The 26121-nt window shown below is 41.4% G+C and overlaps 1 protein-coding gene across 2 annotated transcripts in view; it reads left to right on the forward strand.

Moving 5' to 3' along the window:
• Positions 1-26121, forward strand: part of UBE2E3 (ubiquitin conjugating enzyme E2 E3) — a 56391-nt gene that overhangs the window by 27220 nt on the left and 3050 nt on the right. For both annotated transcript variants that reach the window (XM_065841308.2, XM_071811159.1), the window contains exon 4: positions 25391-25523. In XM_065841308.2, coding sequence (XP_065697380.1) covers positions 25391-25523 — 133 coding nt within the window. The remainder of the gene's footprint in view (positions 1-25390; positions 25524-26121) is intronic.

The raw sequence follows: 26121 nt of genomic DNA on the forward strand, positions 1-26121 counted from the left end.
TAATACTAAATGTGGTTGATTTTTTTTTTTATTTGCAGGTCCCCTTTAATGGAGCTGTAAAAGTAAGTGTAAACTGCACCTTCTTTTGTCATCAGTAAGTGCTGAAGGGCGTAATGCTCAGGGCAGGAGCGTCTCTGGGCTCACATGTGGGAGAAGGGTGGGCAACCCCTAGTGCTACCCAGTAAGTAAGAGGGTTGGAAGGTGACATGGGCTCTTGTTCATTTGTACTGTCAGTTCGTACAGGCCTCCTCAACTCTGCAAATGCCTCCTTTTTTTTTCTTGGGATGCTTGTCAGGGTACCTTGTTGTGCTAGTGCCAACAGAAACACGTTCAGAAGGACAGTTTTTGCTCTGAAGAGTTTACCCACTATAGCTAATGGTTCTCCTGCTTGGTTGAAAAAGAGGGCTGAATGGCTTCTCTTGACCTTCAGGTCAGACATAATTAGGAAACAGAGCTCAGGCTGTTACCCTGCGTAGGGAGGTAGAACTTACCCCTTTGAGAGTGTCTTACAGAGGATCTTGGTCCTTGGTAGAATCTGATTAAGTACATTTTCCACACAATGTAGGCCATTCCTGTGGTGAAGAAAGTCAGATCCAGATGCACTTTGCACATATGCCAGAAATGCGGGTGTCAGGCAGATGAAGCAGTGCTAGATCTCAAAACCCTTCTTCCCCTGCCTGATTTGCAGCTGTTGTGTTTGTTAGCCATGCACATAAATGGGCAATGACCCAAGTGGAGTACCCTGTGAAGGCTTTAAGCTGTAACTGGGTGGATGGTGGAATAAAAAGTCAGATTTGGAGTCAGAGTGTCTTTCTGAGCTATCCTCTTCTGTGACAAGAGCAGCTTATAACCCCTAGCAACTACTGCTGCAGATCCTCCTCATTCACTTTTCCTTGGCAGCTCCTGCTTGAATAGGCGATGTCTGCATAACCATGGTGACGGGAGGAGATGAGCCTTAGCGTGCTTCACGCCAGAAGAAGATCCATCCCTTTCAGACACCAGGCAGGAATGGGCAGTGTCCAGAGGCGTCTGCCCGGCTGCCAGTGCTCTGTGTGTCTTTTTGCCCATGCATGGCCGGGACACCTGGCCTGGGTGCTGAGCAGCACTGCTCCTCTAGCAGTTGTGTGATTGTTGATATCAAGCTGAAGTTCTCACTTTCAAAGGAAACTTTATGTGTTTATTTTAAGTCACAACCTTTTTCGGTAAAAAAGAAAAATCTGTTTCATCAGGGCGTTTTCAGGAGCGTGGGGAAAATGTCAAATGGAAGCAAATATAGTTTTTAGTGGTGCGAAAAGCAGGGTTGAGGATCTGTGTTACAAGTGACTGCCATTTCTGCAGAAGTTGTCTTCCTTGGTGGAGAGCTGAGCTGCCCAGTGTAACGTCAGCATTGCAGGAGATCATCTAAAGCAGATCTGATGTCTTACCTTTGTGCTGGACATGTGGATTTCTCTGTTTGCTTTGAATCAGTTGCAATAAAAATAAACCTCTGGCTTGCTCTCAGTGCCTAAAACACACACCTTTGTGAGACTGCAAGTGACTTCATCCCTCTTCTGTTGTTGCAGAACAAAACAACTTGGATGACACTTGTTGAGTTTGTTCTCTGAACATGGAAGAAAGTCACATTGAGTGCTGGAAGCTGGGAGGTCAGAGAGGCATCAGCCCTTGTGCAGGCAGGGCTGCGGTGAGGGGCATGGGGGAGGAGTTGCACGTGTATTTAAAAAGTGTAGGCCAGGCTTGCAGGCAACCCCCAGAGCGTCTGTCTCAATTTGCTGTCTCCTCTAGGAGCTTCTCTCTGTGTGTGGCTGTCAGCAGTAGGGAACGCAGAGCAGGGCTGCGGTGGCGACGTGCTGCCCTTCGCGTGCTGCTGGGGGGTGGCGAGAGGCGTGAGGGGCAGGAGCACTACCAGCTGGACAGTACCCGTTGCAGAAACTGCCCAAGGACAGAACTTCACAGAGGGATGGACGCCGTCAGGGAAAACCAGCTGGCCTAACTTCATCTCGATGGCTACTGCTTAGTACAGAAATCTCAGCAGGTCCTGTAAGGAGCTGTGTGAATACACCAGAGACCAATGCAAGGGAGAAAAGATGACAGGTCCCCTTGAGAGAGACCCCCTCCATGTCCTGTACTCTTGCAGAGAAGACCACAGGAGTGACCTTGGGCGAGAAGACTGGCAGAGCGTTTCTCAGGAGAAGCTCTTCCCTTGCCTTGGATCTTCTAGTGCTCCAGAAAGGAGATTCAGCTGGAGCTTGCTGGGAGGAAACACACATGATTTGTGCAGGGACAGAGTGGTTGGTGTAGGGCATTTTGTGTGTAGGGCTGCATAATGAGACCATCCTCTGCCCATACCCAGCCTGGAGGCACTGTGGTGTAGCTTTATTTTTTTCCAGACACTGTGTGAATCAACTCAGGAGCAGGAGGTTGAAGCAGCAAGACAGCTGTTATCCTCTCCTTCGAGACTGGGAAGTATCAGTATGCCGCCAGACCTGCTTATATTACATGTACTAAACACACTTGGTTCCTTTCTTCTGTCTGTTTTTCATCAAAAGGTTAGAGCGCAGGCTGAGAGAAGAGGTACTTTGAAGGGCAGGGCCCCCTGCCTAATTATGCATTAGACACCTTATAATAAACAAATGAACTTGAGGCTGTCTCCTAAGTGGTCTGATTCTGGTTGTACAAACCCACAAAGGAGTGGTGGTGTTCAGTTCTGCTTTCTCTTGATGTTCACTGCGCTCTGTTCCTGAGCTCCTTCTGTGTCTGTTAGCCTGCTTTCTGGCCAGGGGGACACTTTCTCACCCTGTTGGGTGACAGGGACCAGGAGGATCGCTGTTTCCAGGGAAAGGACATCTCCTTGGCAGTGAGTGTTTACCTGGGAGAGCCAGAAACAAGCTGGGGTGCCTGCCAGCCCGTCCCAAAGCAGTGATTTGGCAAACGAAGGGTAGTAGAGGGAGGGCACCCAGCGGGAATGTGCAGAAGCACACCTAAAAGACCAGTTTGTCCAGCTGTGTCCCCTGGGGGTACCTTGGGTTAGCCCAAGTGCTTCTTTTCACATGCTAACTGCTACAAGAGCAGCAGTCTACTGCAGAAGGGAAGAGAATTGCAGCCTTCTCTCCGTGTGGTCCCTGGCAAGGTGTGTGCTTTCACAAGTGAGCTTGAAGAAATGCTTCCTCAGCAGTAGGCTTGACAGCTATTTTCATGTCTGATCAGGACCAAATGAGCATGCTTTCACTTCCAGAATTTCTAGGATCTCTCTTATAACCCCTGGGGTTTAGCTGGAGGCTTTAGGATTATTTTTTCTTTTGTCACTTTTCAAATTGTCCACAGGTACTGCTGGCATTCTTGGCTGGCTTCCAGGTCAAACATGAAAATGAGCTGAAATCTCCACCCTCTTTCTTCTGCTGCTAGACAATCAGGTTGTTGCCTGCCTGAAACTCTCTCTTCGCTGGAAAGACTGTGGGGATGCCAGGAAAGGGCTGAGCAAGAACCTCCATGTAAGCAGGAGACAGAAGTGTCCACCCAGCTGATAACTGTGACAAATGCTGCGGGAGAAGCACCCTCTGTATTTGTTTGAATTAGGAGGACAAGGAGGCATTTACAGAGATAGAAAGGAAAACACAGCTTAAGCATATTTAATACGTATTTGAGTTTAAAAGCACATAAATGTTTATAATCATATAGATAATTCATGTTCACTGAAGTATACCTTCAACAGGGAAGTGCTGGAAGCTGAGGGGTTTGTGATTCTTTGTTAATGGAGGATGGACTTCAGTAAGTCTGTTACAGTATTGACTTGAAGAGGATGGATTTGCTAATAGGGGGGTGATCCTGTCTGGCATCAGACAAGGCAAAATGAACAGTACAAGAAGAAATAAGGGAATTTAATAAACTAGTGCCAGCTTGTGGCATTGGATGAGTAATCTCAAACAACCATGATGATATTGTAGCTTTAAAGTTTTTATATATATATATATATGAGGGTGAAAAGGAAGATTTCATTCAGTAGACAGGATAGTGGCAGCCAAGAGAATTAGTTTACATTTTTATTAGGCATTCTCATTAAGGGAATAGGAGAGTAGGATTTATATTCTTCCTGTCTTATAAAGCTTATATGGGACGTTTCAGTACTGAGATGCTTAAGCATCTCAAACTAATGAAAAGATCATTTCAGGGCTCTTCAACCACTTTATGGCTTCTGATAATGGAAAATATGTGTTTATTTTGGGAGAGATTGCTTAACTGGTAGAGAAATGTGTGCTTGAGCACTGCTTGAGCAACATGCCAGCGGTTGTCACAGGCGTGTGTAACACAGGAGCTGCATCTGTGGATCTAACTTGTTTACCAAGAAACCCAGATAATAGGACTGTGGGTTTTGCCTTTGCTCAAAAGAGCAGTGACTTAACCTGAAGAGATTTTGTATCTTTTACTAAGAGATTGTATCTTATTCTAAGAGATTTTGTATTTTGTTTGGAGAGATTGTAGAGGTTCTGAGAGAGATACTGTTCTGTAAAACAAGTGCTAAATCTGGAAAAATTGTAAATCAATTTTTATCTGAAGTACTGGAGGCCTGTTTCATTTTCAGTTTTATTGCCTTGTTTTACACTGTTTATTAATTCATAGCTATACTAATTCATTGGCTATACATTATTAATGTTAATTATTGTTAATTGTTAAATGTTAATGAGTAATGTGAATTAATTAGCTATACGTTGACATATTCTTTGTACTTTTTATTATACGTTTATAGATAAAAACGCAAGTTTCTATTTTGGTTTGGTTTTTGAATTTTGAATTAAGTAAATTAGTTCTTACTAGCATTTCTCAGTGTCTAAAATATCATTGTGTTGGTATAAAGCAACTCCATTAACTTCAGTGACATTAGTCAAGCCTCAGATGAGACTGAGAACTTGGTCAAAGGGACTGAGTACACTTGTTCATTTTAATAATGGTCTGCATAGCTAATTCCAGCAAAATATTTCCGATACCAACTAAATATACTAACCGCTATGCACCCTGCATACATCCTGTGAAAAGCTACAAATTAAAATAGCTTTGCTGAAATATTTTCTGCCTCTTTCATTTCTATCCAGAAGGCATTTAAATAGAAAAATGTCCTGAGTTTTGGGTCTTCATTGGTCTTTGTTGCCTCTCTCCTGCCCTCTTGCACCTTGGATTTGCAGCTAAAAGCCATTCACAGCTCAAGAGCTAAACCTGCCCATCAGAGTGACAAAGGCAGTGGCTGGTTGTGAGAAACCAGCTCTTCCATCTAGATCCCTCCAGTTCCCTGAGAACTAGTTGAGGTCTCTGGTAAATCTTCAGGAAAGGGGAGAATAGAAAATCCTCCTACAGTAAGTTCTGCATGGGATGTTTCTAAAATTATTGCAGCCAACACAAACTCTGTCTCTTTAGCAATAGAAGGTAATACTGTGCATTATGCTGATCTCCTTTATCATTTTAAGGCTCCTTTTAGTTGACCCCTCCCTGCTAACATTTGTAATGTTTCCCAGATTATAAGACTGAGCTGCTGTCTGACTTTCCGTAACCACCGGGAAAGTGGTCCTGTCCTCTCCTCTCCACTCCTGTCCCCAGTTCCCACGGCTGACAGCTCCCCAGCGGTCATGTGAATTTCCCCCCTCAGTCTGGACCTGAGCACGTGGCTTTTGGTTCATTTTTGGACGTGCTTTTGAACACTGCTCTCCTAACTAAGAACAAAGACTGCATCCAGCTGCTCCAGATTATTTAAATTTTTCTGAATGTGTGTTTGTTCTGGAGCAGCCCCACTGAAATGAACAGAGGAGGGGGATGTGCCAAATGTATCCTTGGTGGCTCTGAACAAATCCCTGCCTGATAACACGTTTCAGTTTGTTGATCAACAGTGGAGTGAGTTTATTGACATTTCAATGATCATAATTAGGCTTCAAAAGTTAATGTTGTGTCAGCATGCAGAAAAGAAGTCCAGTGTTGTCTTGGCATCAAATTTCAGACTTGGTGTCACTTTTTGCTGTGTGTGCAGTACTTCTGCCAGGACAAAGACATCTGTAACCTCTCCTCTAACAGGTGTTCTCATCTAAGAGCAGGAAGGGGTCTACTACAGGGCACCTTGTCTGTCTTTTCAGTGCAGGACATACAGGGGGCCAGGCCCCCAGGGCTGAGGGAACAGTACCGACTCCCTTCAAGCCAGACCTTTCTTTCTTTAAAGTCCTGTGCAAGCACCTTTGTTTGATGACAAATCCTTGGGATGCAGCGAGTCTGCTGACATAGTCTGGTTTGCTTCATCAAGTAAGCAAATTACTCCCTACCTCAGCAGACTTTATTTTTGGTGTTTCTGAGTAAAGCGTGATTTTAAAAAACAACCACATGGAGTCTGAGAGTTTTGGGGCATGGGGTCTTTCTGATCTTTTGTTGTTGGGTTTTTGTTGTTACAACCACTGTGAGATCCGTCCAAGTCTGGAAGTGGTGTTTCACTTTGGAAACTTCTCTCAGTTCTGGAGGAGGGCACTGCCGAAATCAATAAACGCTGGATACGCAGTTTCAGCTTCTCCTCGGCGTTACGTGTCTTATGCATGGTGGGGAAGTGATTGATGCTGCACTCCGAGGTGAGCTGGCTTGTTTCCAGGCTTCATCCATGGAGTCACCACAGCCAATTCCAGCTCGTGCCTCCCCCAGTCCCTGATGTGGCATGCATTCCCAGAGCAGAGCAGCGTGGTAGCTCTGAGGTGAGGTTTGGGAAAAAGCAGCTTTAATATTAATTCAGATTGTTTCTGTGCACCACTTGCTGGTGGTTTTCTGCTGCTCTTGCTTCTTACTAGTTGCTTGTTTCTGCTGCTGGAACCTGTTAATTCTTGAAGGTTTCAGGCATGATTCAGTAGCTGTACAGAAGTCCCTGAGAATTTTTTGTTGCTTTTAACTGATTTTTGGGTGCTTTTGCTAATCTGTCTTCTGTGGGCATTTCTGTGCTGTGAGACTGGGATATGTGGCCTCAGGCTGATCAAGAACTTTGTTTGCCCATCAGGGAGAACTGGCTTAAGGTTAGATGTGCTACTGCTGGGATCACTTTTTTTCTTCTTCAGTAATACAGACAAATTTTGAATCCGAGTCCTCAGCTAAAGTCAAAATAAAGTGTTTGAGAAAACTAAAACTAAAGCAAATGTTTCTGTTCACATGTTCCAAACTAGGAAAAAAACAAAAACAAAACCAAAAAACATTAAAAAAGACTTTTTGATTTATTGAGATAGAGGGAAGATAAGATGATTTCTTTACAGGTGAAAGTTGTTCTCACTCTTGAAGGTCTGCAGAATAAATAATCAATCCTCTGTCTTTTTTGTGGATGTTTGAGTATTGACAATTATTGACAAGTTGCAGAAAAATAACAGCAGTGTCATGTAGCCAGAAGAAAGGAGGAGGCAGGGAAACAGTCTTGTGCTTGACCGGTGCATGAAGTGTAATTATCAGAGGACTGAGAGCAAGCAGGAAAACTCCCAGAGTGTTTGGCTGAAGAAGTTTACTCTGAAGAAGTCAGAGGGTTTTTTTATGCCTCACCATTTTTCGGCTTCCTCACAAAAAAAAGAGGATTCAGAGTGCTAGGGACAGAAGGAATGCAGCTGCTGCTGCTGCTGCTTGGATAACATTGCAAATGCCCAAGTGTAAAAGAATTGCAAATCTGAATGTTTATACATATGCATTTTTTATGCTAAGCAGACTTCTTGCAGTATCTCCAAAATTGTACATACAACCATTCTGTACTGTACAGTCCCTTTAAATTACTGTTGTTTCACAAATTGATGGTGCTTTCTTTGCCTGTTTTCATATACACTTGTACAGTAATGTTTTCTTGCTTTTATATTTACATAATTCTTCTGTTTTAACACTGGCATTGATTTGATGTCTTTTCTAGAAAACAAAACAAAACAAAACAAAACACTATTCTCCAAGACTTTTTCTTTCCTGTCAATGTTAATAATGATATAACATGTAATTCCCTGTAGCAGTGGGGCTAGTGGTGAACTTGGCTCAGCCTATGAGCCATGAGTGTTCTCTGGTATTTTAGTATTTTCGCTTGGCAGGAAGCTGGATACAACCAATTTGCTTTCTAGGTTACAGATAGAAAGTATTTATCTCTAGAGGTAGTATCTCTAAAGTTGTGAAAAATTATGTCAGATAGAGTGTATAGTCAGGTGTTAAAGGGAACTTCAGGAACTTAGAGGAAACTTTAGAATTAAGGTATTTGAATTCAGCATTTAGTTTATGAATATTTAATCAATCTCTAATATTTACTTGTCATTTTCCTTTTCTATTTCTGTTTTTCACTATTGAAATACTTCCAGATTAAAAAGAAATACTTTTAAGGAGAAATAAATGTTGACAGTAGAAATACAGGCACTGTTAACAGATCAAAGTATTTCAGGTAACTACAGCAGATTTGCATCAATAAAATTTTTAGAGACTAACACTCAAACAGCTAGAGGCAGCTCATCATCCTCTTTAGACTTATAGTAAAAACGTGATAGAATATTTCTACCTTATTATGTAACAGACATAAACCAATTAAGAATTATTTTACCATGAACAAAGAGGATCATTGCATTCATTTGACTAGAAATCCAGCAAGAAAAATACTCTAGTTTTCAGTAATTTCTGGTTGTTATGTGGTTATCTCAGGCGTGCTCGGAAGAAAAGTTTTATAAACAAAACTTCTCCAGTTCGAATATGAGTCCAAGGTGAATAATTCAATCTGTGTTGAAATCAGTCACGGTGAAAGATACTTAGATATTGCTGTCTGTCCATCTAATGAATATTTTCAATAGAGATGAGGCAGATAACAATGTCATTTATAATCAATATTTCTTCTTTGAGTCTGTGAGATTGTCAAGGAAAAGGAATTCTGCCTTCATGAGATGGAGATTGTTTTAATTGTAAGAAGAGTAGCAGTTTGAAGTGGTACTAGGGACATATTCAAGGGAAGAGGAAGAAGATGCTTTTGAGAGTGGTTTGGAAGCATTTGGCTGAGCTGGATGGAGGGAGAGAGGTGGAGCAAATGCAGGCGCATTCTGGGGGAACCGCGGTTGGTCTCTGCTGGCTGAGATTTTAGCGGGAGACACAGACTTCCCTTGCATTCCTGAAGGGAGGTTGAGAGGCTGTGAATGGAGTGGGAAGGTGTAGAAGAGCTTGAAAATGTGAACTATGAGGAGTTTGGAAACGTACAATCTGCAGAAGCAGTACATTAGTTTTGTGGACCTAACGTCAAAATTAATCAAACAGCAAGTAAAGGTGAAGGAAAGTCAGCGTTTGAAAGTTGGGATTTATTTTTCTGTTGGATGCTCCCTGGTGTGAAATAGACAACTACGTGTAGTTTATTTGTGCTTGGCATATGGAGTGTACTGTGTTGCTTTGAACATGGCTCTTATCCGTACCTGCTCCACCTTGTGCCGTGACTCTACTGCTTGCAGCTGTGCCTGGAGGCTGCTCAGAAACTAAAATCCAGCCACTGCCTGTTTGTTAGGCAGCATTTTATTGGGAGTGCCAACAAAATTGCCTCCTGGCTTTTAAATGGATTTGAGGTCGAGCTTGACCTTCAGAGCATTAGAGATTTTCAGTGCCCCAGTATTTGAGAGATGGCTTCTCTCTGTTCCAAACCAGAGAGGGGAGGATGCTTGCGTGTCCGAGGTGTGTCCTGGTGGCACGTGCTCCCCAGAGCCCAGCGCGTTCACCCTTTTCTGTGCTCCACAAAGTTCTCCCCATCGGACATCAGGTCTGGTTAGATTTGTAACTGCAGTATGTTTGAGCTGAGTGGATTAGTTTATGAGTGTGTAGGCACTTGATGTGTAAGTGACTAATGTAATTCTTGCTTGTAGGAAAACTTGGCATACCCACTAACTTGATCTGAGAAGCACAGAAATGTCAATCTGCAGAATATATATAAAGCTTTAAAAATGGAAAGAAGAAAGCGAGGAAGCATCATCAAGCACATCATCATGATATGCCCCTCTTCATATTGCTAAGCACTGTCTTTATATCTTCGATGGTTTAGTGCCTCGTATTAATGTGGACTACTGCTTCTCTCAGGGCTCAGATGAGCCTGTGGTTAATGAGGTCGTGCTGGGTGCTGTAGGTCTCTCCAGGGCAGATCTTTAAAGGGATGTGCCTGCTCTGAAGTGTTCAAGAAGTGCATAGAAGTGCTGCAGATTCACTGAGAGCATGTTAGGAGATTTATCTTTTCACAAAGCCACACTCATAAAATTGCTGTAATAATGACTGAAATTTGTTAACATTTAAAGAAAAGAAGCACTCATAAGTGTTTCAGGCATTCAGGATAGCATGGGGAGCCTAGTGCCCTGGAGGAGAACAGTGTAATTTTTTTTTTATCTTTAAACTTATGGTGGGCTCCTTAGAGCTGACAAGAGTGACTGTTCTTGAACCAAGAAAAGCATGTGGGAAAAGTCTCATAGAAAATACTGGTGTCATCACTTCACCATGAACTTACAGTAGGAGAATAGTACCAGATTTTGCAGTACTTCCGTTCCTAGAATATATTTTGAACAGTTTATTGCTTTTAGTGTGATTGGAAGAAAAAACACTGTTGCTGCCGTAGCACATGACTTTTGGCTCCGGTACGGCATATCCACATGGACTTCAGGTTCATCCCACTCATGCAGTTCAGGAACAGCTCTGCCTTTAAGGTTCTGCACTTGCCCTTCTGTAAATGGGGCCAACTCTTCTACCCTGTTGTCCCAAATTCTTTTTGAATGAATGAGGCCTCTTTCTTCCTTTCTTCTGAAGGCAGGAGGTTCATAACATGATAGAAAGGTCTGGTTCTCTCTCATGCAGTTTTGCTGCTTGGGACCTGTGGCTGTACCAGGGATGGATGGATCACATCGTTCTGAGACTGCCAAAATGGGAACTTCATGTAACTCTCGTCCTCCTGGATAGCTGTGCACATGTGAACACAGCCACTAATTATATGTTTGCCACTTTTTTTTTTTTTGTTTAGTTTTTTGTAGGTTTTGTAGTTACTACCACTGTTTGCTTGCAACAGCAGCTCAAATGAAGATTGCGATTTAAGTGTCACTTGGTTTGAGGCATAGGTACTCCTTCTGTAGTGGCAATTCCTGTAAACTTGATGCTTCCTGAATGCTTTTGTGAATATGATCTACTGAGAACAATATTTTAGGTACTTAAGTTTGTATTTTGCAGGGGGGAAAGGTGCTACTTTTAGCAGATGGTCTTCAACTACCAAGAAGTACAGTGTATTTTAGGCTTATCATCCAATATGCATGCATCTAAATACATTTAATACTGAGTGCTGGCAAAGGTTATTTATTTTTACACCACATAATCTGCAGCATCCACAGGGTAGAATTTGTACAGAATAGAAGTGAAGGTGCTGTTTCCAGTTTAGTCATGACAGTCTTCCCAGAGCAGGTGGCATCCAGCAGCCGGAGTGTTTTGCCTGAGGTAAATGTTCCTGTTTTGTTTCTTTTGGCTGAAGAAGTTTAAATAAAGCAACTTCGATGTTAAACAGGCCATTCCCACTATACAGCTAGCAGAAGGCTATTATGTCACCCATTCCTCTTGGCCCTGGGCATAAGACATGTTTCCTAGGTAGTTCAGAGTCATCTTTGCTTCCATAGCACAGTCGTGTCATGTCATGGTCAGGTATTCGCTTTGCAGTTAGCTGCACCTACGGAGATGTTACCAGCCTTCTTCTGGGGTGGTTCCAGCCTCTCCCAGCTCCCCTAGCTGGAGTATTCATGTGAGTGTGGGTCTGTTTTCGTGCCTTATACTAAATCCATATGGTTTCTTGGTATGGATCCCACTGAAATAGGTCAGGGAGAACTGACAGTCAGTCTCCTGTGTCAGCAGTATTGCAGGAGCAGAAATATTAAACTGACTAACTCTTCACTCTTCATCTTTTTCACTATATCCACCAAGAGGAGGCAATTCAACATCATTTCCATGCTTGTAAATTGTAGATTTGGATGCCCAACGCCCTGCAGAATAACTCTGCATTGCCACTGGCAGTTATTTGAAACGAGATGTTGTGGACAGAGCAGTTGCATCCAAGGAAACATCTGACTTGGTCCTCATCTCTTTTCAGCCTCCTTTAAGATTTTCATTTAAGTCGTCCTCAATAAGCACAGCATTTGAGTGGCCATCTGTTTGGCAAAACATATAAATAATTTACAGCCATCGTTTATATTAATTTTTTTAGTTCTAAAGTTATTTTAAAGAAGCAGCCCAAAACACTTTTTCCAGAATTAATCAATTTTCACATAAATCTGGAAATGCCTGTTTACTTCTGCTCACATCTCCAGAAAAGTGCATTTAGTTCATTAGTTTCATGCTGAACTGTTAACATTTTAGGTTGTTTTATTAGGAGGGAACAAAGAACTCCTGGCTTGTTGAAAATTTGTTACACAAAAATAAGGATGAAAAGGTTCCAAAAGAACTGATGTTAAGCATTACAGACTGGATGTAGTTGTGCACATTGGAAAGATTTACAAGACATCTGGTAATTAGCTTCCAGCTCCTATGGAGTCCTGCCCTGGGAAAGCTGCTGCTGCTTGCACTGGAGGGGGAGCAGGGGGGGAGTTGAAGCGTAACCTGGAACAGCAAGATCTTTGTGTTCGCAAATTATCAGTGGGCTATTGAAGAGTCTCTAGGTACCTCTTTGGAAAACTACCTCCCACAAAAATCTGCCCAGCATCTTTCCCATGGCAGGATTGTCTCCTCTGCTGGCACTTGCTTGGTGCAGTCAGGGAGGGGGAGCACGCTACCAAAGAGCTGTTTCCCCACCTGGGCCAGTCTGCCAGTGCACCCCACACCAGCTGCTGTGCTCCCTGGGGACTGCGCAGCAGCTGTGGGTCGCTGGAGTGTGACTGACTGGAGTCACTTCCCTCTGCCTGGCCCAAAATGCCCGGGATGCTGGGGACAGGTGTTGGAGCAGGGCACCTCATCAGGAACCTTCCCCAGGGAGTGACAACAGCGCACTTGGGTGCAAGGGACCCAGAACCAGGCCACAGAGCTTCATCCTTTCATTATTATTATTATCATTATTACTATTATTACTATTACTACTATGACTACTGTTATTTTCCAGCACTATTTTTTAAAACTCATTAAGGAAGATTTCAACAAGAAAAAAGTTTCCGTTTGGATTTGTTGTGTAAGTTGTCTCTTGGGAGCCCTTTTCCACGCCCTGATTATAGGATAAGGTGTGTTTGTGTGGTTCCTGATGTTCAGGCATATGACCCTTCAAGCACTGAATGGGCGTTGCTGGGACTTGGTGCTTTAGTTATTTCTCAGAGATTTGGGAGACTTGGCTTCTGTACCCTGTTCTGTCCCTTACCTATAAAGTCACTTTTTGCAAGTTATTGCCCTGTTATACTTATTACTCTGTTTCTAAAATAGAATATTCATCTTGTCTTAGACACTTTCGGTAAAAATGTTTAAGATAAAAATTATACATTTACCACTACTTTCTTGTTGTTGTCATTACAAGTATTTAATAATCTAAACATCAGTAATCAGTCCCAGCAGGCTAACTGGTAGTAAAAATGCTTATTCTTTCAGCTCTGAATCTGTTAAGTAAATGAGCAGGGAGCCTGTCTCAATTATTCCAGCAGTGCTGTACTTTAAAGTGAGGCATTTACAGCAAAGAAAGCGCTTCATTGAGATCAGTGATCAGAAATAACATTATTTTTCCTAGATTGCAAATGTGTGGTTAAAGTTAATGGAATTCACTAAATTATGACTGACTGAGAATATGAAGGAAGTAGAGTTATGTATCAGTATATAGTATTAAGACATGTTGGAAGAGATTGTACGTAATTTGTATATAACCCAATGAATTTTGCGACAGTAGTAATTAAGTTTATTCTTTGCACTGGTAAATCATGCCTATAGTCTCAAATAAAAACCATACACAGTCTGAGGCTTCTCTTCTTGAGGTTACAGCCGTTCTGTGTCCATGTTGTAGCGGTATCTAATTCCTGAATGTTGTGCAACTGGTGTTGCAACCTGATCTGTGAGGAAGCAGGACTTAGCGCCCAGGAGGGGACCAGTGCTGTCCATGTGCTTCTGCTTTGCCCAAGGCCTGAGTTGCTGTGTCCTACTGCAGGCAGGAACTGCCGCTTCTGACAGCTGCCTTCAGCAGCCCGAGTTGCCTCTGGCGGGGGGGAATTTATCCTTTTCAATTACAGTTCTGAACAGACAGAGGTGTAAAAAGGTGAAGCTGCAGTGTATCTTAGTCTACCGGTACCAGTGGTCCAAGGTCTACAGCAAAGCTCTGTGCAGGTCACTGTTTTCTTAGCTCATCCTTAGTGGTGACAGCTGCCTTAGAGGAGGGTGTGAAGACCCTCTCCCTGGCTCACCCAGGCAGCTTCTGCTCCACATGCTGCAGCTGACTCCATGCAGAACGTTCGTTTGGAAGTTACTTGTTAGATTAACGAGTTAGGGGGAGAAATAGTTGGGCTGGAGCTGTTTTTCAATAAACGGATTTTACTGAGTGAGGCTTGTTTCCTTAGATGTTTATTGACTTTTTTTCTCCCTGGAATGATTATTATTTTCACATTTTTCTTCAGTGTAGTACACTTTTGTGGAGTAAAATGATCTCATATCAGACATTGATTTCTGTTTATTTGCATGCATGATGCTTTCTCCATTCCTTTGAATTGCTGTGCTTTTTGAACTAAAGCTGGTATTCATGGGGGTTTTTAACGCTTTTAATACACAAGTTACATCTACTCTGTACTAAGTGTTGCTTCAGCTGTCTCCAGTTCTGCATTATACAAAACAGACTCCTATCCTCAGCTGCTTTTGTTTTGAAACTCTCCAAACTGTTATATTCAACTAGTGAAATGTACATTGTTGGGCTAATGGTTTAGCACCTGAATCAAGTCTGCCTTGTGCTCAGTATGGGGCAGCTGCTGCTCATCAGTTGGGTCACTCTACAACTGGTTTTGCTGGGTTAACTGGTTGTGGGACAGCACCCGTCATCTCACACTCAGGTCTACTGGAATGTGTTATGCCCCAGAGGTTTGCTTTATATGTTCAGATTGGCAAAAGCTGATTTGCGGAATTGTTTTATTGTTAAAAGTACAAAGGTAAAAAATCTAATATAAAATAATAGATTAAATATATAAAAATTGTAAACAGTTATAAACTCATGCCCTGCACTGAATGTGAAGCTTGTCATCATTTTGCTTGAAGCAGAGTTTAAAGCCTGTAGCCAGAACTCCCATGATCATTTCAGACCATGAATCTTGTGAAAAAGTGAAAATCGTATTTAATCAATCCTCAGTGTAAGAAATGTTGTTAAACAGTGGGGGAACAGGAGTAAAGGCAGGACTTCTGAACATTGGGCTGTTAGGTTGAACAGGGTTTTTGTTTTTTGACTAACCAGATTCAGACCCCTTCAAAACAGCTGACTTTTTTTTCAATTCAGACGAAGCAGCTGGTGACAAAAGGCATGTAGAGACCTCAGCCATGTTCAGAAAGGAGCCGGACTTGAGAAATCATCCTTATTGTGCAGAGGTGTGGAAGGCCTTTGTTTATGAACTGAGAAAGGTCAATTTTATTTTTGAGAAATACTAGTTAGAAAGATTTCCATCAGACTTTTATGGCTTTGGGTTAGGCATCCAACACAGAGAGCTGTGGTGCAGCATTTTCTGTTTTGTTAGACTGTACAGTGTGATGTGGAAATGGCTGGAGGCAAGAGGAGGAAGTATTTAAAAGCAATAATAGAATTACATTTGGAAGAAAGCCCATGCTAGAAGGTGAGGAATACTGAACTGAGAACTGACTTAGAAGATGACAACATAGACTTCTTTTTAGGGAAAGTGTTCAGTGCTTGCTCCAGGGAAACTTTCAAGAAGTTAATATGAAACAATTGAAAGTATGAAACTCATATGCATGTATCATATCATTAAATCCCTAAGTAGGTTCTTCTTATCTGGAGTATGAAAGTGCTTTAATGGAGGCAGGCCGACTGGTTTTGACTTTTTCCCATCTTGGTGTGGGCAAGCTGTAACTCTGTTGCTGAAGTTGAAAGCTGATTTTTTGGAGTTGGAGGAAAGGCAACTTTTAGCTATATATTGCTGTGAAGTGGTGGAGAAGCCCAATCCTGGACGTCCTAGAGGAGGAGGTTCCACTGTGGTAGCATGAGGCACCTTAGGTGTTCTTCTTGACAGGTGGGTACACCCACATTCCAGTGAAGGTGACTTCCCAGCAATTCTCTCTCTCTTGGTCCTTCATGAAGTCCTTGAATAAAGCGTGTTCACTAAGCTGCACTTTCTCCTTTTACAATATTAGAAAAAAAGTTTTTCCACAACATTACCACCATTCACAAGTTTAATCACGGAGTCTGCCTTTGGACTTGAATTGTCAGACTGTTCTGATTCTCTAATTCACCGATGTGCTTTCTGTCTTGTAAAGCACTGTGTTCATAGGTGGAGTTCCTTTCAATTTTTGATTGAAGATGGGTTCCTTAAAAAACAAAACAGAATCCACAGAGCAGTGGAACATTTTTTAATACTTCGATCAGTATTTTAAATTGCCTAATGTTTAGGTACTTTGGGTAGATTGACAGCTGGGGACTTCATTTGAACAGCTCTAGTTGACTTGCAGGCTTAGTCTGTTGAAAATTGCCCAGTTATTGTTCCTAGGCATTAATCTTTATAAGTTTACTACAGTTTTAAAGCCAGTTGTATATTTAGATTAATTAGATCCTTTAGTGAAATTAATTGTTTTAGTTGTTCTTTCTTCCTGCATCCAAAGTGTGTGCATAAAGGATGTTGGGAATAATAGATTTTCTTCGTTGATGTTGAAAGTGTCATTGAAAATATTGGTAGGGAACTCTAAACTGGATTTCTCAGTGTCACTTATCTTTTTGACATGAAGATTTTACCGTGAATGATGGAGGTAACTGACGTCTAAAACACACGGGTGCCACGGAACTATTGAGTGAACAACTAATAGTGTCATCTCAGTCCAGTGAGTAAGGTGATGGCCTGGGGTTTGGAAGATTTACACTGCAATCCTACTCCACAGTACATGTGTTCTGGATGATGTTGGGCCAACAATCTGGTGTCTTGAGTGCCTCCGTTTTGTGTATTTGTGGGCAGACATGTTAAACTAAGGCTGCACCATTTCTCAGGTACCATGTAATTCTTTCAGTATAGGTTGCTAGCATCAGTATGGAGGCTAAATACATACTGAAAGATAAAATATGCGTATATCCCAAATGAGTTTTGTTTGTGTTAGGGAGTTGAGGATCCTTTCTCATGGAAGAAAAGCAAAATTTGCCATGTTTACTAAACAGAAATTCATCAGTAATTTTGAGTGGAAGGAAGATGTGAACTGTATATCTGGTTGACAAATTTATTTGAAGAAGTGATTTGGCTTCAGTATAAATTGAGTTTTATACCAACAGCAAGAAAATAGCACACGTTTTGCTACTATACTACTGCTTTTTCAACACTGATGGCAGGAAGCTGGTCTTGTATCCTAAATTACAGCTTTGTTAATATGAACACAGAGCAAAGTGGCAAGAAATGCTTCCCTTTACTGACTGTCCTGTTCTGTGCCTTAATAGGGAGTATGGATAGTTTCTGTAGTGTAGGCATGTGAGAGGGACTTCTATGCAGATTTCAGGATATTTAAAATAAACCAGACATTGAGCACAAACTTTCTTAATGCCTGTGAGTCCTGTGGCTTTTCGTGTTTTCAAAACCAGTTCATGTTTGGTAAACTTTTTATCTATTTCCTGTGTAGTGTATATTTACAACTCCTCCCTCAAGAGCATAGACAGAAACAATCTGAGATGTTTTGTTACCTGGTTTAAATTTAGTGTTTCTGTTGTAAGTTAGCAAACTATGTTCTGAGGTTAGTTATTTTTCAAAAGAAAAATTACAGGAATTCTGCCTCCCTAACTGGCTGTGGTTGTTCTGGAAGACAGAGAGAACCTGAGCAGACTTCTAACAGCAGCAAGAAAGGTCCCAGGAAATAGCAGGAATACAAAGAGTAAAATAAAGTTAAGCTATTGTAGCAATGAACTAACCTAATGGGGCTTTTGGCAGTGGAAAAACTATCAGCTTTCCAAAGTACATTACTTGGTTTATCTACATATTACAGCTTTGATGGAATTATCATGTAATTTATTACTCAGCTTCCTTTAGTAACAATAGTGTATATTCTTCTACTAATGGCAAGTTTAGCGCTGGAGGTTTTAATCACCTAAAACACTACAATCTGACATCTTTCTCTTTAGGGTGATTAATTACAGATCTGCACTCAGTTTGATTCCCCTAATGGTGCAATTTGACATGAACCAAATACGGCCACATGATTACGTTACTAAGCCGGACTATGCAATCTGAAGTTTATGCCCTTTTGGTGCTCGCTGCAGGAGGACAACTGGCACCTGATTAAGCATAAAGCCTGGTGTTACAAAGCTAATCCATTGACATTTTTGGAACGTGTAGGGTTTGGCCAAGTCAGTTTGCGTTGGATCAGCACTTTGCTTTGAGTAGCTGTGCTGCTTTTGATGTGGTAGGAGGAGCTCTCAAGTTGGATTTACTGTTGTGTCGACCCATGGCCTCAGGCACAAGTCCTGCACTGCTTCACAACCAGGGGATCAGTGACTTAAAAATAGGCTGTTGGGGTTTTTTTTCCAGCAGTAATTTCTAGGTTTCAGTCTTAAGGCCATGATACGCTATAAAGAAGTGACAACAACAAAGGTTTGTACAGTGAACTAGACTCCGTGTATCCTCAGTTACGCAGAGCCTCTGTGGATCTGCTAGAAGCAGTAAATAACCTTTTTCAGCAGACAGATGTAGCAGATTGTTCAGTGGCAGGTAAAATAATAACAGTTGTAGCTATATAAAGAACACAATAGACTGAAACTTTTCTTTGTAAGAAATTGCACATAACCTGGGCACCTTAATAATAGTGAGTACCTTATCAAAAAACGTTTTCATATATTGCTGTAGACAAGCCACATGTGTCCAATCCTAGAAAAATGCTATAATCCAAAAATTACAGCTATACTTGAGGCTTTTGCGAGTGCAAGCAGTATGCTTTCTGTATCTAGATGACAGACTACCCAGATTCTGCAATCAGGGTGCTTAGGCACCCGTACAGAGAATAAGTGCTGCAGAAAGCCCTGTAAATGAGACATTGAAAAATAAAGAAAATGGAAATTTCTGTCCGTGCTTCTTGTCTTTTTAAAGGTTATTGAACTGAAAGCCACAAACGTATGTCTTTTAATTTTCATTTCCTTGTGCTCTGTAACCAAAAATGCAAGAGCACCTCCACAACTGGGAAAAGAGGATTAAGAAAAAAAGGTAATGGATAAACTTTCTTCAAAATGCTGAAAATATCCAAGCAAAGAATAACCTGAGGATATTTCCATTCCCACATTTAACATTAAAATACAACTACTGGTATGTGATTTGTGTTCTCTCCAGACTTCACAGAGTAACGCTGAACTCTCAGACACCTTTTACCAGAGATCCTTTGGTGCCTTGCAAGGTTTTTTGATTTTTGGTTAGTTTGTTTGTGTTTGGTTTGGTGTTGTTGTTAATTACCAGCAGCATGGCAGTGTTTATCTATGCCTAGACAAAAAGCCTATGTTCTACAACGTAGCTTGTGAATACAGAGCTAGACAAGCCTTTCTCACTGCCTGGATGGTGAGGAGGATTTTCTAAAATACTGAGCCTATAGGCTTGAGTTAGGAGCCAAGTTCCCCATGCAGTCAGTGAAAAGTTGGTGTAACCAGAGGGAGATGGAGAACCTTGGTATCAGGGAGTATTTAAGTGCCCCTTGTGCTTCAGAAAGTCGCTGATCTCTACCCTGATTGTCTGGGAAGTCTGAGGTGCAGATATCAGAATCCACACTAGATTCCCTACGTGGGAGATACGAGTCCCCACCTCTGCGATAACTTGAAGTTACCTGAGCCTGGGGCTTTCTCCTTCTGCTGGAGATGAGTTCATCCAGCTCAGATGCTGAGGCAGGCAGACTCGCTACAGGTGGGATCTGTGTATTCGCCTGAGCTGGGTGTGCTGGGAGGATCTGTGACAGCCCTGTGAGCCACGGTGCTGAACAAAATCATCATCCAACAGCTTTAGCTGAGACCTTGCTGTGCAAAACAAAGCCTTTCGTGCTGGTAACATGCTGAGGGCCTTTCTTGCAGCAGGATTTGTAAAACTCAATTTCTGATGCTGTGTTGTGGAATTTGCAAAACTCCCTGTGTAGCTTTATGAAGTGGATTTTTCAAGCACAAGGTTGTGGAACATACTTATGGGCAGTAATTCTTCCTTTCCTTAGTACTTTTAGTGGAATTAAGAAAAACCAAAAGAGATATCTTACTTTTTCCTTAAAGCGTTGTCTTCACTTACATTGCTGTAAAAATTACCATTGTGCCATTGTGACAGAGTCGCTGTAGTTGAACAGTCTGTGAAGAGCTTTGAAAGTTTTACTTGAGATAAAAGCTTGAGGAGGTTGGAGGGGGCTCTTTCCTCATGTAACTCCCACTCCAGGTACCCCATTCGCTTTTTTAGCTGCTGCCCTTGTGATAGCTGCCTGGGTGTCAGACCTAAGGGTGGGGCCTTTGAAAGGAGAACGTAGGAAAATATTCCACCACGTAAAGCTGTGCTGTGTAGGCACCCCCCATGGGCATATTGGGACACAGACCAGTAGCTTTAGTTTTACGGTACCAGTGATATTTCTCATGAGACCGTCTTAGACTCTGACAGACTCCACTGTTGGAAGCTTCCTAAAAAACAGATTATTTTTTTACCTCTCAGTTGTATCCTATTACAGATGCAAACTGTTTCTTGTAATAAAGCATAACACAGAGTTAACATCAAATCTAGCTAAATTACGTTTTCCTTCACCCTTTTGGTTCTTAATTATCACAATATCACTACTATGAAGTTGCTTTCTGTCACCAAATTTAGAGCCCCATGTTTCAGAGAAGTGCTGCCGAAAGGAGAAGCACATTTAGCAAGTGCATAAAGCAGCATGCTACTAGCATCACGTAGATAGGAAATTTCTTGTCCTAGTTTCTCATCCTGCAGCTAGTTCCATATGGGCAGCTTTAATGCATTTTGATTGAGTGAATGCTGAATGCTGAATTCTGATTTCTGTAACCATGTGTAAGGAGTCTGTCAGACTTCTTGCAGGTGTGAATTCCACTGCATCAGTGTGAATGCCCATAACATTCTGCTGGAAAAGCTGTTCTTCATCTTCATGAAACCTGAGAGCCAGAGTTCAGCAGAGCTAGGTTTAAAGGACCTGGTGTGACCCCATGGGCTCCTAGAGTTTAACCTCATGTCTTAAATTCACCATCTGAAGTCACACTTGTAAAATAAATCTGTTCAGCAGACTAGCTGGGATAGTGTGGTTGTAAATCCTTTGTCTCATCTGAATCACGTATATATCCCTCAATGAAGTGGCATAATGAATATTTGCTTAGGAAGCATATGTAGCCAGTTAACTTTATTCTGTCACTTTACCTAGTTTATTTATAAAAAAATCAATCCAGATTTTATGTATGAAGCAAAAACCACTTAATATTGCAAATAATATTCTGTTATTTCAATTAATTTGCTTTGTTATTTTGTCTGAGATTTTTTTAGCCCATATTTTAAAAAATAATTAAGTGGTTCTTTTATTGAGAATATGCTTGTGATGCCTTTCCTGAACTTGTGATGTTCTGTAAACTAATTTAGGAGGGCAGCAGTCTGGTGGCGATGAACTGCACATATATGCTGTGTAGCCAAAAACACTGAAGTTGTCATCAAATCTATTGCTCTATCAAGATTTTATATTTTAAAGGACAGAACAGAGGAGGATTTTGTGTCCACATGTATTCCTTGTGGGGGACTCAGAAGGAGCTGAGACTTTCAGTGGTGAAAAAAAGGAAAGGGAAGAAAACCATGGAAATTCCCTGTTGTTGTGCTCTGCCTGGGGTTTTCTGTCCAGTTTGGCAGGCAAGAGAGATTACTAGGCTGTCACTCACCACAACTCTCAAGGTTTAGAGCAAGATGCTTGAAGCCTGTGCTTGCAATAGGAGAGTCAGTCTCTTGAATAGCAGGAGAACTTCTGGGAATAAAGAGCTTGAGTACAACCTAGAAGCACCTCCTATGCCAGCCTCTTCAGCACCCAACAGAAGGAGAAGAAAATTTCTTCTTGGTATATCACTGGAATAGAAAATTGCAAACAGAGTAAAGCTTCCTCATTCCCAGTTTTCAGCACAGGTTTATTGCTGTCCTCTGTGCAGTTCCCTCCCCGTGGCTTTCAGCAGCGCCAAGCGATGCTCTGTGGTGATGGAGGCGAAGTCAGTGACGACAGCAGCCCTGGCACTGGCTTGCAGCTGGGTGTACAACTGAGGTGTTGCTTGAGGCACAGCTGCGCTTTCTGCTCTTCTCTGCAGTCATCCAAGCAAGTGTAACTGCACTGTCCTGTCCTTGGAGAAATCACTGCAGAGACCGAGACTGTCCTGAATAGATCTGGTTTGTTTCGCTGAGCCTCAGCGTGGACTTGTTCATTTCCAAAAATTATTACCTTGGTATTTATACCAAAGATAAAGCAGGGAATGGCTGGCTGAGGGTGATCGCCACTGGAAATACACAGGTGGTAGAAAGCCAAGTGTGATGTCCTGTCTCTGCTCTTTAATCTTGTGTCTCCTCACACCAATAACGCAGCAATTGTGGGGATTTTCATGTTGCTAATGAAGCAAGGATATCTTTTACACCACTGGAAGTAAGATAGCACTTCAGCTGTTAAATAGAAATTTCACAAGCATCAATCAAGTGTAATGAAATTGTTCAATTTAACAATTTTCTCCTTTATCTGAGTGCAGTTATTGTTACAGCTTTGTGTTACTTTTGACATTCCATCAATCTTTTCTCAGCCATAGAAGGGTTTTCGAACACAACAAATTCTCCTTTCACAAGGCTAGGGATTCCCCTTCTCATGTTGTAGCCCCATCCTTTTATGTATTGCTAGGGGTAGCATAGAAGAGGACAATAGACAGTACTAGGCAGAGAGTTATTGCATGTAGCTTGTGGCTGCTGGCTGGGAGATGCCCTTGCTCTGAGTTGGGGAGTGATTACCTGATAGTTTGGCACTGGACTGGTGCTGCATTTAATTGTGACTGATTCACTGGGCTGAAATATGTCACTAATTTAATACAGCTCTTTCATTAATCTGATTGAATTGCATCCAGCTGTTAGAGGTATATGAAAGAAAGGTACCTGACACATAAGGCAAGAGCACTAACCTCTGCATTAAACTATAAAACAGTCATTAGGACATCTAATGCTGAAATTGAATTGCTCCATAGAAATTTGGTTTCCAAGCACAATACTAATTAGCTGTAAGCTTGATGAATGTCAAGAATTAATTAAAACATTTCAGTGGCCTGTGTGGGTTTTAAATATTGTCATTATTGCCCCAATATTTTCAGTTCTTACACTAATTGCTTTTTAGAGAGCATGAATGGAATTATCTTCTGGAGTGACTGAGGATATGAACAGTTCATTACATCATCAGAAATAGACCTGCTTGCCTCTGGATTTCCCTAAAATTTATCTGCTGTTTTTCTTCCACTTTCGTGTATGCATTGCAAATAGAAAGGTTAAGTTTGTGATTTTAGACCTAAACTTTATTTTGACTGCACTTCTAATTTTTCTTTGTTAGCTGTGCTCTGGAGACCAGCATATCATTGTAACCTGCTTTCATTTTGGAAGCGGGAAAATAACTACAGCTCCATCAAATGATTTTTTGTTTTTAATTAAATAGGATGTCAGCCAAAATCCATGATTATTTTGTCCCGTTAATGAAAGGCCTGCCACAGTTTAAACATTTGGTACATGAAGCGGCCACAAGATAAAAAACATGTTGGGAAATTATGAATTGAAAAGGAATTCATAATTAAAATCAGCTTTTGGTTGTTTCTCAAATATGATCTCAATGTAAAAATAACTAAATTTTTGGTGTAAGAGTTGCAGATGTGTAGTGCAGACTGTTCATCTTCCTCTTCTCTGATGAGTTTTTCCACATGCTTGGCTGCATAACAAGGATGAATGTCCAACATGCCATGTTGCAGACTACAGATGTATATATGGCAAATACATGAGGTGACATGACATGAGAAGAGCTTTAACACTTGGAGAACTTGTAGGGAGACTCCTCGGAGTGTCGAGCAATGCCAGAAACCACAAACTCCGTGACTACAGCTCAGTGCCGTCCCCTGTCGCCTGCTTCATGTGCAATCACATAGAGCAGTCCTCAGTGCCTGTTCCTGGGGACCACAGAGGGATAAGGATGAGGACACTTCACTGTGTGTATGCCAGGTGTAGGTGATGCCTGGGAGGCTGCTGAGGTGGGGAGAATTTTAAAAAGGTCTTTTGCAGGGCTACGTTATTGACTTGTCTGCATAGAGGTGATAAATCCACCATGCCCGCCTGAGCTCAGTGGTGGTGTTTTCCATAGCAGTCAGTCTGGATCTCAGCCGTTCAGATTTAGGACCTCTTGCAGAAGGTTAGGTTAGTTTCTGTTCTGACACTCACAGAAATAAGATTGTGCTTTGATTTTTTTTTTTGTGAGGTTAGATGGCTACTGTGTAATATAGCATTAAGTATGATGTTTCAGAAGTCGAGAAAATGCTTGTTCATGATCCCTTCTTTCAAAGCTTTAATAATTAATTGCACAATAACCTTTCCCCTAGTGAGAAATGTGTTCAGTATTGGACTCCTAAAATAAACTGGTTTTGGCTAGTAGTCTGAATGCTGATTGCCTGGAGGCATAGTACAGATATATCCTGAAGTAAACAGTTATTTGGATTGACAGTGCTGTAAGAAGCTCAGCTCCAGGTTACTTGATTCTGTCTCTCCCATCCCCAGTTTTCTTTTCCTGCCCAAGGCTGTAATGTTTCGCTCTAACCTGTGAAACAAGTGACAATAAATGTGTATCAATATACACATAAGTCACATTTTTTACGAAAGTGTGATCCGTTTAATGCATGGAGAAGATGAATGTGGTCAAGATTTACAACTCCTTTTGCGTATGGATATGATGTCACTGGAAGGGCATGATGTAGATGCTCAGAGCAACCACATACTCAAGAAAGCAGGTCTGGGTTATGTTTGGCAGTGACAGTCCAGTCGTTCACGGTCAGTCTGTTTTGCTGCTCAGTCTCCAAAGGGACAGTGGTGTGCCCAGCTTTTGTGCCTCTTTAAAACACTGAGCCTGCTGAATACAGTTGGAAATCAGGCAGATTTTAGAGATAGGCAAGTGGTTTGTATTAAATGAAAATAATGTAGAAGGAAATCCATCAAATGCCTCTCAAAGATACAACTGACTCTTTCTTTCTCTCTCCTCTTTTTTTACACAGTGCCGGTCCTAAAGGAGATAACATTTATGAATGGAGATCAACTATACTTGGACCTCCAGGTTCTGTATATGAGGGAGGTGTTTTTTTCCTGGATATCACGTTTTCATCTGACTATCCATTCAAGCCACCAAAGGTAAGGGTAAGGTTTATCATTTTTTCACACATAAGAATGCAACTTGCAGCGAGTGAGTGCTCAGCGCTTTCTGAATATCGAATTTGTTTATGATCTCTTGAAAACTACAAGGTCCAAAATCTTGGCTTGCAATTTCAGAAAAATCCTGTGTCTAATTTATTTCCTGATTACTACAGTCAGTACTGATTTCCAAGCTTTAACAAGTGATAAATGAGAGGATGATTCTGATCAAAAGTCAAGATGCAATAAATTTTAGTTTTAATAGAAAACAGCACAAAGACCTTCTTATGTTTCCTTCTTCTCTTTCAGGCTACTAAAATATATGTATAATAAACTTTGTTCTGTTATGAACCAGATTCTATATTATATCTCTTTATGTAATTTTTACCAAAATAATGGAAAGCTAAAGTAAGTTTTTACAGACGACTAGAGTGTTGTATTGTGTAACAAATTGGGTAGATTACTGTGACAATTTCCATTATTGTAAAACATCAATCTATTTGCTACTGGCAAGACCAACAACCTTATTTGATACTATTTTTAAGAAAAAGCTCTTTTTATTAAATAAAACTAAAGTTAAACTAAAATTTCCTTTCTT

The sequence above is a fragment of the Patagioenas fasciata genome, chromosome 7, assembly GCF_037038585.1.
Source record: "Patagioenas fasciata isolate bPatFas1 chromosome 7, bPatFas1.hap1, whole genome shotgun sequence".
Lineage (NCBI taxonomy): Eukaryota > Metazoa > Chordata > Aves > Columbiformes > Columbidae > Patagioenas > Patagioenas fasciata.